At 35.4% G+C, this 13,955-nt stretch overlaps 1 protein-coding gene across 3 annotated transcripts in view; it reads left to right on the top strand.

The window, feature by feature from the left end:
• The window catches only part of RB1CC1 (RB1 inducible coiled-coil 1), a 64,976-nt gene that overhangs the window by 31,945 nt on the left and 19,076 nt on the right, over window positions 1-13,955 (top strand). For all 3 annotated transcript variants that reach the window (XM_030266200.4, XM_012572039.5, XM_041713903.2), the window contains 7 exons: window positions 1,624-1,794; window positions 3,577-3,761; window positions 4,688-4,874; window positions 4,956-5,037; window positions 5,889-5,950; window positions 6,966-7,069; window positions 9,268-9,394. In XM_030266200.4, coding sequence (XP_030122060.4) covers window positions 1,624-1,794; window positions 3,577-3,761; window positions 4,688-4,874; window positions 4,956-5,037; window positions 5,889-5,950; window positions 6,966-7,069; window positions 9,268-9,394 — 918 coding nt within the window. The remainder of the gene's footprint in view (window positions 1-1,623; window positions 1,795-3,576; window positions 3,762-4,687; window positions 4,875-4,955; window positions 5,038-5,888; window positions 5,951-6,965; window positions 7,070-9,267; window positions 9,395-13,955) is intronic.

Genomic DNA, 13,955 nt, shown 5'->3' with positions numbered 1-13,955 from the left:
AATGAGAGGAATAGCCATTCTTCGTAAAAAGAGATAAAACATCGTTAGTTTAAGAAGGTAAAAAGAGAAAACGCCATATTGTTCTTTAGTATTTTGTTTGTTAAGAAACGCTTCTGGATGCTGTAGTGGACTCATTCAGGATGTCTTAGGGAGTAATCCTGAATAGCATAGTAGTGAAGATGATCCTGTACAATCCATCTGGTTAAATACTTCTGTTACTGTTTCTTGAAGATGGAAAAGTGACTTGAGACCAAGATTCAGAAGACATCACATGCAAAAAATTAACCTTTGTATTAACCTTTGTATTCAGAGAATACAAAGACAAAATGTATTTTGTCACATTAATAACAGCACTTATTGTTTATTCTAAGGCGTTCTGGGCTACTACTAGGTTTTGGTACTTTCCTATTTCCCATGCAGTTTTTGGTTGGCTGGCATTTTGTTTTGGTTTTTTGTTTTGTTTTTTGTTTCCTTTGGTTTTATGTTTGAAGTGAATGGAAGACCTATTCTTTATAGTTGTTCCTTAATTTTTAATGTTTCTCCTCTCCAGATTCCTCTCTACCTTTCCCAGAAGGTTGTTTCCAGAATGAAGTTCTGTGTGTGAAAACCTAGTTAAATAATACGTTGAGGGGAAAATACACTTTTCTTTATGTTACTATTGAGTCAAATTAATGCTTTTTTTTTTGAGGCTGGAGGTTGATTTGTGTGCTCTGTAAGTGACTTAAACCCTGCATGTTGATGAAAGAAGCCAGTTCTGTGACAGCCAGTGTGACCTTACAAATAGCATCCTTTCCACTGGATTTTCTTGTAAGAGATGGCCTACCATGAGAATTTTGGATAAATTTGGGCAAATTTGTTCATCTTCTGCTATCACCTAATGTTTTTTACTGTGTTCTTAACTAACATATTTCAGGGTTACACTAAACTCTAACCTTCATAAGTAGCAATTACCTATGTTGTTTCTAGAACTCTAATTTTCTACTCTTATAGTGAAATATGAAGAGTCACCCTTAATATCTGTGGACATTGGTAGACTCTTAATGTTTCAAATACTTCTCTTTTTCTGCAATATTATGCAATAACTTTTAAAATGTGTTTTTGTTAGGGGAAAAAAGCCTCTCGCTAAAAGTATGACAAATATACTAGTTTTCTATGGGTTTTTTTTTCCAGTTGCTTAGAAATTATTTGCTTTTTTAAGTAGCCAGTTAAAACACTCATATAGTGAGAAAAGATTGGTGGTTCTTTCATCTTTTTCTCACTACCCTTCTTTCTGCCACATTCATAATTGGTTTTGATTCCAGCTGAATGGACTCTGCCACAGGTCAGACTATCCATTAGCTATAAAAGGCCTCTTTCCCCCGTACCTCATCTTGTCCCTCAACCAATGTCCCTTCCCTTTATAAGGATCCACATTGCTCTGATGGTCTGGTTGGAATACTTCAGAAAAATTCATGCTGTGATATAGACTCCATAGACTCATTTACTGAGAATTCTGAAACAGATAGATGTAGCCATATATTAGATTAAAAAAAAAAAAGGAAAATGTTGAGGTTAAAAAAACCTCATTTAGCTAACTTAAATCACCTTTCAGTGTGTCAGCTACTAATAAATTTCTTTTTTTAGCTTGATCCAAGGATCATCCAGCCCTTTCTGACAGAATGTCGCCAAACTATCGCCAAACTAGATAATCAGAACATGAAGGCTATTAAAGGTCTTGAGGATAGACTCTATGCATTGGACCAGATGATAGCAAGCTGCAGCAGACTGGTGAATGAACAAAAAGAACTTGCTCAGGTAATACACAGTTGTGTGTGCAACATTGAAAGATGTCAGGGTTTTGATATGTGTATGGTGTTAAAGTTACAATGAACCAATTGCATGTCTTTATGCAAGATAGTTTTCGACATACGACACTGGGGTTGGTCAATAAGGTGCTTTTTCATAATAATTTGACATTTAAATATTAGTGGGTTTTACATTTTGCTGTCGTGTTTTCACATGGTTTAAAGCTATAGCTAGAAAATCAGAACTTCAGTAAGAGTTGAGTAGATCAATTTTAATTTTGAAGGGAGATATGGAATCCTTGGTAATTTATCACTCAGTGATATAGGATCAGGGAATAGGTTAATAGTTGATCATCAGTATTGTAGTAAGGATAAAAAGTAGTATGCCTTCAGTGGACAGTGTCACTTTAAGTGATGAGAAATTTAGTTCAAGACTATTTTAAATATAAAATATGTAGCTCCTATTTTTAACAAACACTTCAGTATAATATGAAAATTATTTTATTAAATGCAGCTTCTGTAAAGAGCTTCAGTGATCTTGATAATCAGGATTGTCCTTTAATGCCTTGCTTGCTACTGAAAGTAAATAAAAATCTATTTGGCAGTACATGATGATGTTCAGATTTTCACCATGACCTTGGAGCTGGGACTCTGAAAAAAGGCATGAGTTTATTACTCCTGTTTGCACACTGATATATTATTAGTAGGAATAAAGGAACAATCTTGCCTCCCTATTTTGAGGGATTAGAGGCCCCTTTTGAGGAGGGCAGTGCTGGGCTGAAGGTTGTGTAGGACCATGCTCCCTGTTGCCTCTTTGGTCTAGCATGTGAAGGTAGATACAACCAGTACTTTTGAGAGCATTGTTTAAAAGTCAAGCCTGTCTCCAGGTAAATTCAGTGAGTAAGTTTAGAAGCAAATTTGTGGTAAATCTCAGTCTTATGATGTTTATATTGTAGGCCTGTGCTAAACTTAAGTGACTTCAGTGTGATGGCTAAGCTAGTCTTCCCATCCCTCTGCTCGGTTGCCCTATACTGTGAGTGGTGCTTTTAGCTATTTTTTCCTTTTTCACTTGAATAAAGAATCTACCTCAAGTTTATGAATCCCACTCTGGAGTGAGAAGCCTTACAGTCAGCTGGAAAGAGACTTTGTCACCTTATTTAAATGCTACTGTAAATTTAGAATTTGTACCTTTTTGAAACTTGGCAGAGACTTCAGCCTTCATCCTTGCCATTTCCTTTTATAAATTTTCTATTCCTTTACTTATGATGTAAGGGGACAGTCTACATGCAGATAAGATGTGTGGCTCTTGATCTTGGCTCTTGGGAAGAATTAGTTTAATGTGTGAATTTCTTTATGCAAGAAATACAAATTATTTAGCCCACAGTAGTACTGAACATGCTCCAAGTTGATGTTAAAACTTTTAAATGCCAGAAGTTGGGAAGAAGGTTGTTAGCAGAAGTTAGAGTGATGGTTCATTCCCTCCATCCTAGTAGCTGTGCTTCTGCTCATTAAGTTTTGTGGTCTTTCATTGGTGTTGGTTAGTTGTGTGAAGTTCTGTTAGTTGTGTTGGTAGCTGTTTGGTAGGGAAATATGGAACAAAACTGATTTGGACTGGATTATAGAATGGAAAGAAAGCAACCCTGGCATTTGCTTTCTCCATGTATCATTCTGTTATACTTCTCAATGGTTACAGTAAGTTTGTTAAAATTACTGGATTCTTAGAGAAGATATATCACTTTCACACTTTTTGATTGTCACAAAGCTTGTGTAACAAATGTCTCTCTTCCTCTAGGGATTTTTGGCTAATCAGAAGAGAGCTGAGAACTTGAAAGATCCTTCTGTGCTGCCTGACTTGTGTTTGAGTCATGCAAATCAGCTGATGATTATGTTAACTAATCACAGAAAACTGTTAGATATTAAACAGAAATGTACCACTGCCAAACAGGAGCTTGCAAATAATCTGCAAGTCAGACTGAAGTAAGTAAAAACTTTACAACTTTATAATACTTCCACTTGCAGCAAGGCTGTTTAAGGAATGTGTGTCTTAAGGAAATCATTACTATTAAAAGGTCAAGAGCACTTATCTTGTAGTGTCTCTGTTAGTATATATTCCGAATTGCTTTCTGTTAGTATATATTCCTGATTGCTTGATGTTGACTTGTTTGTATTTCTTGTTTCACTTTTGCTTCAGTTCTGTCAATAAAAGCAATTTTATGCTTTCTGTTACTTGTGGGATATACCTCCACCTTAAGTCTTTTCTGGTGGCAAAGTTGCTGTAATGTTTGTCCTCAAGCACACCAAATGATCACCTTCTCAATAGTTATCCTGTAGTTTAATTATGTTGGTGTCTGTGCTTGAAATTTTTATATTAATTGTATGATTAAAGGAATTGAGGATGTGGTTACGAGATGTGTGAATTTGTTACAGAATTTGTTGCTTGTAGTGCGTGAATACATTGTGTGGACTTCTTTGACAGCATTCTAACTTTTAATACCTCTTGCTAAAGCTTTTCAATAAGTATTTTTAAGATATATAGACAAAAAGTAGTAATTTTTTCCTCAGGATGTATCAGCTTTTTTAAATTCTACTGGAGAAAGTTGCATTATTACTACTCCTAAGGTTATTTATGCTAATAACTTGAATGTCTTACCAAGACATTCAAAATCAATGTCTTAACTCAAATGGATGTCCATTTTTGATCACTGATGCGGATATTCTGTTGTGAGAAATTACCAGGAAATTGCAAGGTGACTACTGAATTCTGAACAGCTTGGTACTTTCAGTTAGCCTGCTATGTGAAATGATGTCATTGTTCATTTCATCCAGACATGTTGCTAATCTAATTTAAATGAAAAAAAAAATTTCCAAGATGTGATCTTCTAAAGTGTAATCTACTTTTGTAGGTGGTGTTGTTTTGTAATGCTTCATGCTGACCAAGATGGAGAGAAACTACAAGCACTGCTTCGTCTTGTGACAGAGCTCCTAGAAAGGGTCAAAGTTGTAGAGGCTCTCAGCACTGTTCCTCAGATGTACTGTTTAGCTGTTGTTGAAGTTGTGAGGAGAAAAATGTTCATAAAACACTACAGGGAGGTAAGTAAATAAAACTTTGAAACCAAACCTTTGTATCAGCATATAAATTAGCAAGTAACTATGTATTTTCCCCTTTCATAGTGGGCAGGTGCTTTAATAAAAGACGGGAAACATCTATATGAAGCTGAAAAGGCAAAAAGGGAATCTTTTGGTAAACTCTTTAGTAAGTACTTTATCTTCTGTGAAGTTGAATTGTGTTAAAGTGTATCTCTTGTCTTTGTAGTTAAAATAATTTTCATCATATTCTAATTTCAAGACCTGAAAATTTTCTTTTACTTAAATAGGGAGTGCACGCTGGTCCTATTGCAAAGAAAATCTTTTTCTATTGAGGAAATCAATTAACTATTTCATATAGATTATCCAAAATAATGTGAAAGCTGTGAAATTATTGTAAAAGATATGGTTTCTCATTATCACACTTAAATGCAGTTTGTACTTAAACATGGCTTGTGAGCTTTTATGAGCTTTATTGTTCTTTTAAATAACACTTCTAAAACCGTTACTGAATATTTGGGTTACTGCTATGACTTCCTCTGTACTGCTCCAGAAAAATCCAAGAACTAGGACCCATGTCTAAAGACCTTCACCAGAAGTTTTAAAATCATAATTAAAAATAAAGATACTACTAAAAGAGTTTTGGTTACTTTTTCTGCAAAGCCTGCCACCTGTGTTCTGAATGAACAGCTAAAATAAGAAAATTGAGTGCAAGTTTATCAAATTTTTTTGGAAAGGAGATGAGGAAGATTACAGTGAAAATTTCAAAAATAACTTGAGGTTTTTCCTCTGTGTACATTAAGCAAAAAGTGACTCCTGTGAATGTGAAGGGAGCTGTGCTTGAGTGGTGGGTTTTGTCTGATGTTCTGTGGTCATTTGCAATTTTACGTAGTCATCAATATAAGTAGTAATGCTTCCAAATGTTGTTCAGCTATTAAACTGCAGTAATTTCAGTTGATTTCTCTTGAGATGTTGCATTTCTTCCTTTAAATAAGTTGTTTGTTTGGGTTTTTTCTTCAGGGAAGTCTTTTCTAAGGAATCGTTTGTTTAGAGGACTTGACTCCTGGCCTCCATCCTTTTGTGTATGTACTAATATCTTTGGGTTTATTTAATTTCTATATAGTTTTATATATTAAAAACCTGGGCTTTATTCATTGAAGCTATATGTCTTTTGCATTGCTGTGACACATGAAGCTTGGAGCTAATGTTCTCTGCCATTTCAAGTGACCTATATTAACATTGGTTTGTAACTTACGGTGCAGTAGGAGAGGAAATGTCAGCTCTCCTTTTTAGCAGTGAGTGCAGTTCTTTTTTATCCTGTGGTATTGGAAAAAAAAATTAAATCTTAATGATCAGAAAAAAGGAGCCAAGAGAAATAATTTGATCATCTAATTGTCTTGTGAGTAATAGAGCAATAAAATTAGTTGGATGATAAAAGCAAGTAAAAGTTTTCCATGTAATCACTGGATGAGTTGAAAAGCAGTTTTTCCTCTTAATTGGCTGATAACATGAGGGCATTGTAATTACGCATTGCCTGTTCGCTTTGATTTCATACAGCTTGGTTAACTCTGAGGTAAGCTAACTCCCTGATTCCAGTGTTGCCATCTCACTTTGCATTTTTAACCTTTTCAGCTTCTCCTTTTCATCATTTTTTTTTTTTAATTTAAAGGATACTTGGGAAATAAGAATGCTACTCACTCCAGTGTTTCAAATTCATCTGAACTGAATTAATATTTGTATGTGTAGCAGCACAATAAATAAAGCTTCTATGCCATCTTTATCCCTTAACTTTGAAACACATCCATAATGTTTATGAAGCTTGGTAATAGGGAGGAAGTTGGACTAGATGCTCGTTGTAGATCCCCTCCAACTGGAGTACTCTATTCTACTGCTGCCCAAGCACTATGGATAGTTAATCATTACAAGTGTAAGGGGTTTTTTTAGGGGCAAAGGACCAGACATGGTTTCTTAAAAATTAAAAATCTTTTGAGTAAGAGATCAGTTTACTGCTAACTTTTGTGTTATTTATTAAGCTCTTCTTAATCCTTCTTTAGTAATCTGATACTTTACAGCAATGTGTAAATATCTTCTTTACAGACACGAAAACCTCGCAGATTTGACAGTGAGCTTCCAGATATCTCATTGAGTGACTTGCAGTTTTTGCAGTCTTTCTGTCCTTCAGAAGTACAGCCATTACTCAGGTAAGGAACCTTTTTACACTTTGTGTATTACAGAAATAGCTTTCTTGGGGATCCCATCCCCATCAGTTTTCCACCCCGTTAGGTCATTTTCCATAAAGAGCAAACAAGGATATTTTCTGATCTAACTAGCAATCTTAAGCAATTGTCCTCACTGAATTAATGCAGATACATATATACTCAAGCTCTGATGGTTTGAGCATACCTATTCTGTACTGAGATGTAAAGGATTTAGGTGTTCTTTTGATCTGCCTCAGAGCTAAAAAACAAAAAAAAAATTGCCATCAGTTTTAAACTGAAATAAACTCATAACTGTTTTGTCAGATCAGTATGAGATTTTATACTTTTTTCTTTTGCTCTTTGCTGTGTGGTATTCTGGAGGAAATAAAGTAAATGTCTTTAGCTCTCAGCATGAGATCACAGAGATCTCCTATATTCAATTACTACTTTTTCACCAATTGTATTAAACTGATTTTGCTAAAAAGTGTATTCTCTTAAGTGCCTCTGCTGTCAGTAAAAATCCATCATTTTGAGTAGAAGCTCTGCTGGAGGAGATCTATCAGTATGACCACATTCAGATGTTGCATGTATCACCATCCTCCTCCAAAAACAGACCTGCAGTTAGAGATTAGAGATTTGCTTTGATTCCTCCTTTTTGTAGTTGTTTTATTGGGGTTTTTTGTTTGTTTGGGTTTTTTGTTTTGGTTTGGTTTTTTTAGCCCCGAGACCACAGTAACACAAAGTTGGGATTGCATTTACAAAGGTAAATGCAAGAGGAGGATGCTTCACTGATATCTATCAGGTTCGCCAACAGTGTCAAGCTAATACCTGTTATTGGTGCATAAGGCAGGAGTTGAATTCACTGGTTTCATTTACCTGTATTTTGGACTGGCATTCTTTTTGGTTCAGAATTCCTGACTATGGTGGTGTTGGTGGAGTTTACAAGTGTAGAGAGCTTAGTGGATCACAGCATCACAGTGGATTTGCTGTAGGTCATTTTATAGCTGATGTACCCTTTTAACCCTCCTCATCAATTTTGTGGGAAAAAAAGTGCAACTGTAGGATATTATTTTGAATGTTTGCCTGATTTTTTAAAATTTGTGAGAATTTTACAACCTTCCTAGAAGTTAAATACTGAATTCAGGAAGAATTTTGCCCTGCTATTGTCAGAAAACCAATTGCTGACTTAAGATGTTTTATTTTGTTTGAATTGTAGTGACATAGCTTTCCACTTGATGGCAATAGAGGTGGGAATATGTCATTCCTCCTGGTTTCTGGGCTCAGGGTTGCATTTAGTGAAAATACAGAGAGTAGTGGTGAACTTACAACTCATGTGGGAAAAAGCTGTAACACACCTTGGGTAGATCTGATCTTCAGAAGAAACTTGAGAGCAGTGCTTTCGTTGGTGTTTTCATTTAACATGTAAAGAGCAAGCAATAAGCAAAACTGAGACCCAGCACAAAGTCCTTTTCTGTCAGCACTGAATCTCTCAGCTGCATAATTCAAATGCTGTTTTAATTTACTTACAGTGCTTCAGTCTTCTGAAATTGTGTTTGAGCAATTATTGAAATCTTAATTCTACAGAAATACACTGAATGCCACTTGCTCTATATATTGAATAGAGAATGCAGAATACATTGAAGTGTAATCTGCTTTTACTATATTGTTAGTCTAAATGAACTCTTGCTCCGTGTTTTCAGCTTATCTTGCCATACTTGAAATGTGATCACGACACATTAATCAGTTGTTTAATTTAGGTTACCTATCATGATAATAAAACAGTAGAGAATTAATTGCTTCTTCAGAGGAAGAGCTGGATTGGAGAGAATCCAACTGGAGACAAAATACAGTCATTTGCAAACACAATTGCTTCAATTAGAGATCTAATCACTTCTGCTACTGTCATTGGAACTCTAGGTGCTACTGGCAAATGCTTTCCTTGGGAGGGAAGACTGGAATTGCTTGCTCATCACTGTGTTTATTGTTATGGACTCCTTAAAAGTGCCCAAGTTTTTAATTTTAAACAAAAATGCCAGGCAGTCTTTGTAGACTTTTTTTCCATATAAAATACATGAAAATAAGAAAGTACTGACCACATATAGAGGCAAGCTTAGTGTTGTTGAAATATACACATAGTAATTTAATAGATTGGAGTATTAAACTAACAGTGTTGAAAAAAGTAATCCTGTACTGTTTTTAAGGGTTCCCATACTTTGTGACTTTGAACCTCTTCACCAGCATGTACGTGCTCTACATAACCTGGTCAAGGCAGCACAGAGTTTGGATGAAATGTCACAAACTATTACAGACCTGCTGAATGAGCAAAAGGTATTTTTACTTTTCTATACTAATAAAAAAGAGAATATTATATTTAAAACAGTAGAATATTTTCATAATATTGTTTTATCAAACACTTTAGAATGCATCTTTGTTTTTCCTGATAAAAAGATTAACTGCATAAGTTTTCTATTCACAAACTACTAAATATTCTCAGAATATTTAACAGAGTCTATTGTAGAAGTAGAATTGCACTTTTTATATTTTTGTTTTCTGTCTCTTTCAAATCTTCTGTCTACAGAATGTCTGTGTTCTGCCTTCATTGCTTTAGTTTGTATTTAGTGAATTTGTAACTTCTCTGGATTTCTGTGTTGTTTCTTAGATCTTTTGGCACAAGTACTTAAGGAGATTTTAGGGCTTTGGTTGGTTGTTGTGCAGGGTTTCTCTTTGAATACAGAAGGAACAGATGGTAAAAAGATCCCTTGCTAGTTTCACTCTGCCTGTCAGATTCCTTCCCCTAGAACTCTGTTTCTGCCAATCACTTTTGCTTCTGTGCACACAGACTCTAAATTCCATAATACACCCAATAGGTTCCTTTTAGCTTCTGACTGTGGCCTCACTCAGGGAAAAACTGGGTGAATTTAGCAATGCTTAAGATTTTTTTGTGAAGTTGACTGCTTCAAACTGGGTTTCTTTTGTTCTAGAAAATCAGTAGGTTTTTCCAGGGGCTATGTTATTGTCTGCAGTGTAAATTGTTATATGCACTTGGCTGACTGGGAAGCATCTTATATAACAGATAAAGCTATGGGCATGTTTAATTTTGAATGGCAATTTCCTGCTTAAACAAGTGACATGAAGTCTCTATCTTTTGATTTGTCTGGGATTTGAACAGGAGATTTATTGGAAATCTTTTATTTGTGTAAAATATGAAATTTGGCTGCTCTTTGTTCTGTAATATAGGGACGGTGTATTACTTAAGTAATTTCCCAGCTATTTTCTCTTTATGAAGATTGTTTTTCAAATAAACAGCCTTTAAGAATAAGAATATTAGGACCTGAACACTGTAATAGCCATTGAAATTGCTAAAAGTGAAATTCTGTGAAATTTTATTGTTTTCTGAACATGCCCATACAACAGACCTTGCTCTAAAATATAGACATACACTCCCATTATGGAGTCCCAAATCCTGAAATTTATCTCATAAGAAACTAGGATACTGGCAGTTATTCTAATAAATTAACTTTTTCACAAAGGCTTGCAGTGTCAGAAAAACATGAAATTTAGGTTTTAATTCAAAATACACATAATAACAGTAGAAAGACAAGCAGGAAATATGCCTGGATTTGTGAAGTCTATGTCATTTCCCCTTCTTTCTTCAGACATGCTTATCTGAAAAAAATGTTGTAAGTATCTGGTTGTACAGAAAAAAAAATGCTTGCAGAATCAGGAAAATGCTCTCTTTTCTTTTGCTTTTGTTTGATTTATTTGGATTCTTCACTCACACAGAAGTGTCAGGTGCTTAGACAGATTTGGATAATTGTCTCTTTCCTTAAAGCAAATTGCATTGCACAGTCAGAGCTGGGCCATTCATGATGTCATCTTGAAAATGCCCATCTCTGTGTGTCATTTGAGTGATTCATTTGAACTCTTTTTGGAATTGAAGCAAACAGATTTGTCAGAGATTTTTTCTTTTCAAAGGCAATGTTCTTGTTACTACTTGATTAAAGACATAAGGTCTTTCTCTGTGTTGTTTTGCTCTGCAGCTAATATGGAAGTGGTTTTTTTAAATTATACTACTTTTGCCTGTGAAGAATTACGGAATTAATTTTTAAAATGCTCCTTTTTATATCTTCAGTATTGCTGGGAATTCACAGTAAATAATTAGAAGGATGAATAAGCATTTAATAATTTTCCTGAAGATGCCTACATCTTCATGCACCCACTTGTTCTGGTGGTGAACTGTCCCAACTTGGTGCAGAGTTGGCAATAACTGTGCAGGCATTGAGTGTTGCCCATATTATTGCTCTCGTACTTTGCCAAGGAGACACAATTGAGACCAGCATTTCTCTTTCCATACTAGTGGCAGCAGAAGCCTGGTTCTTCAAATTTGACTGGGATAGTTTCCCTGTGTTGTTGGTGGTACAGCAGTTGAATTCTGTCTGGGTCAAGTGGAAGGTCATCCTACTGCATCAGCCACAGCAAATGTCCTTTAATAGTTGCTTTAGGCAGGAGGGAAAAGTTGTGACTGCAGACAACTAAGCAAAGAGCAAGTCAGAGGAGATTGAATAATTTACTGGGGATGTTGAGAATATTTGTTTTCAAGTGTCTCCATAACTCTTCCTATTTCAGCTTTCAAGTTCATAGACCATAAGTGATAACTTTTACTTTAGTATTACATTGGAGTAGTTAAATGACATTTTTTTTGGATATTTATTTAATTTGTTAGTATTTTGAAATCTGTCTTCATTTTTAAGACCTTCTGCTTATTCTTTGTAATTTAATCACCTCAAAGATGTTACTGTGCCCTCTTATTTCCATAATGCAAAGTTTAAGCAGGTCAGCAATTGCGTTAAAGATGTCCAGGAAAAGCTAAGGTGCTTGTGAATAAGATGATTAAGATGTCTTCTCAGGGGTTAGTAGGTAATTAGCATATGCAACCCTTTGGTGTTAAAAGTTATTCTTATAAGAGAAGCTTGCTTTTCAAATCAGATCATAAATCTACCTTTTCTTCTAGTTGAGATGGGAATTGAAAAACTGCTTGTAATCTTCCTGAGAATTGCACCATTCACTTTTTTTTTTGATGTAACATAATTAGAGCAAGGCATGTAGTCTTGCAATACCTGACAACTTGGAAATCAATTCTGCTTCTGTCTCTATTTTTTGTTTGCTTTTGACTCCTGTTGCTTTGTTGTTACAAAAATTGGTGTATGACATGTGTGTACATTGCTGCTTGTAGATTGCAAACAGACTCGATGGCAGGCACAGGCTTCTCAGTAAGCAAAGTCTTCGTATAGTTTCAGCTACTCAAAATGTGAGATTTAACTCTTCTCTAAGCAGTAATTGGGTGCTCTCATTAGACTGACTCCCAGCGCACAGCAGCCACTGCTGAGGCATGTAGTGTGTTACAGCCCCAGGTCATGAGGAAACAGAGTTCATTATTGTTCTACAGAGTGACAATTTCTTTTTCTTCTTTATGCTATATTCTTACTCTACCTTCTAGGATAATTCTGCAGGGTTACCAGAAGTAGATACTATCATTCCTTTGCATGTGGATTTCTGTAAGACTTGCCCATATTCCAAGTCTTTGAAGTGCTTTTTTTAGTTTGTGGTTGATATCTGTGATGATGGTTTTTGTTATTGTTAAAGCTTTGGTATATTAATGGTAGATGTTTGTCACTTAAAGCGTGGTTTGAACCCAGGCATGTATCAGCATACACAGTAACCTTCAACATCTATTTTCCTAAGTTTTCTCAACATCTATTTTCCTAAGCTAAAATTAAGTCCAAGGCAAATGCTTGAACCTGGACTAATAGAATAATTTAAAAAGGAGCATTTTATTTTCATTTTTTTGTCCCACATCCTGTTCACTTTTCAAAAATACAATATTCTGTGTGCAATGATCTCAAGGATTTTTTACAATGTATTTAAAAATCATTGTATGATTTAGATTAATAAAGATGCAAAAGCTAAGGGAGCTGAGGTGCAAGTGCAACTTGCTAAATAGATGAGCATTAAAACTAGAAATAGGTTGTTCTTAAATCACAGCTGAGAATTGTTAAACATGCAGTATCTCCTTTAAGGAACATTTGCTTGGTGCAGAAGAGGATAAGGTCCCTCTTTGAGTAACAATCATTTGTATAAGATGGACAAAGCAAAGAACGGCTATTTATACGGCAGCAGATCAATGTCTGTCGCTTCAGGGATTTTCACTGTTGCTGAACATTTATTGCCAAGCTCCACTGTCACCAATCAAGTAGCTGAATTCAATGGATGGCAGAAGTTTCTTCGGTAATAGCTAACACAGTAAAGAACGCCAGACATGCATTTTAGTTGTATTGAGGCAGTGTGGATGGTTTGGGAAAGAAGCATGAGCAGGATCACAGAATTATCAACTGAACGCAGTGCTGGCTTTTTGAAGAAAAGCACCACTAGATTGCCAGCACTTTGAGACTGAACATCTTATGGGAACTTTCTACTGGAAAAGTCCCATGAGTTTTTCTTCAGGAGCTATTTATTTTCAAGGTGATCATATTTCTTACATGAGTAAAATCAAACAAGTTCTTAGTGATGAAGGATGGAAGAGCAAGGTAATAGTTAAGCTATGGTGTTACAGAGAATACATCTTTTAGAGCACTGATATGTTCAGAAAACTTTGCATCTCTTCCAGTTTGTGATCATGATGATCTTGTGCATACCCCTTAATTGTGTGTCACAGTTACTTGCCTTATGTATTTTAACTGTGTGTGTTTCATTATAATTTTCCTAGGGAAAATTGCTTCGCTATCCATCCTATTACAAACTTTTTCAGGAATGCGTCCTTGGTGGATACTGAGGCTGTACATTGCTTTTTGGCTTACACTGGAATGTGTTCTGCACTTGCTGAAGCTTAAGG

This window comes from Taeniopygia guttata, chromosome 2, assembly GCF_048771995.1.
Source record: "Taeniopygia guttata chromosome 2, bTaeGut7.mat, whole genome shotgun sequence".
Classification (NCBI taxonomy): Eukaryota; Metazoa; Chordata; class Aves; order Passeriformes; family Estrildidae; genus Taeniopygia; species Taeniopygia guttata.
This window is presented reverse-complemented; position numbering and strand designations above follow the sequence as displayed.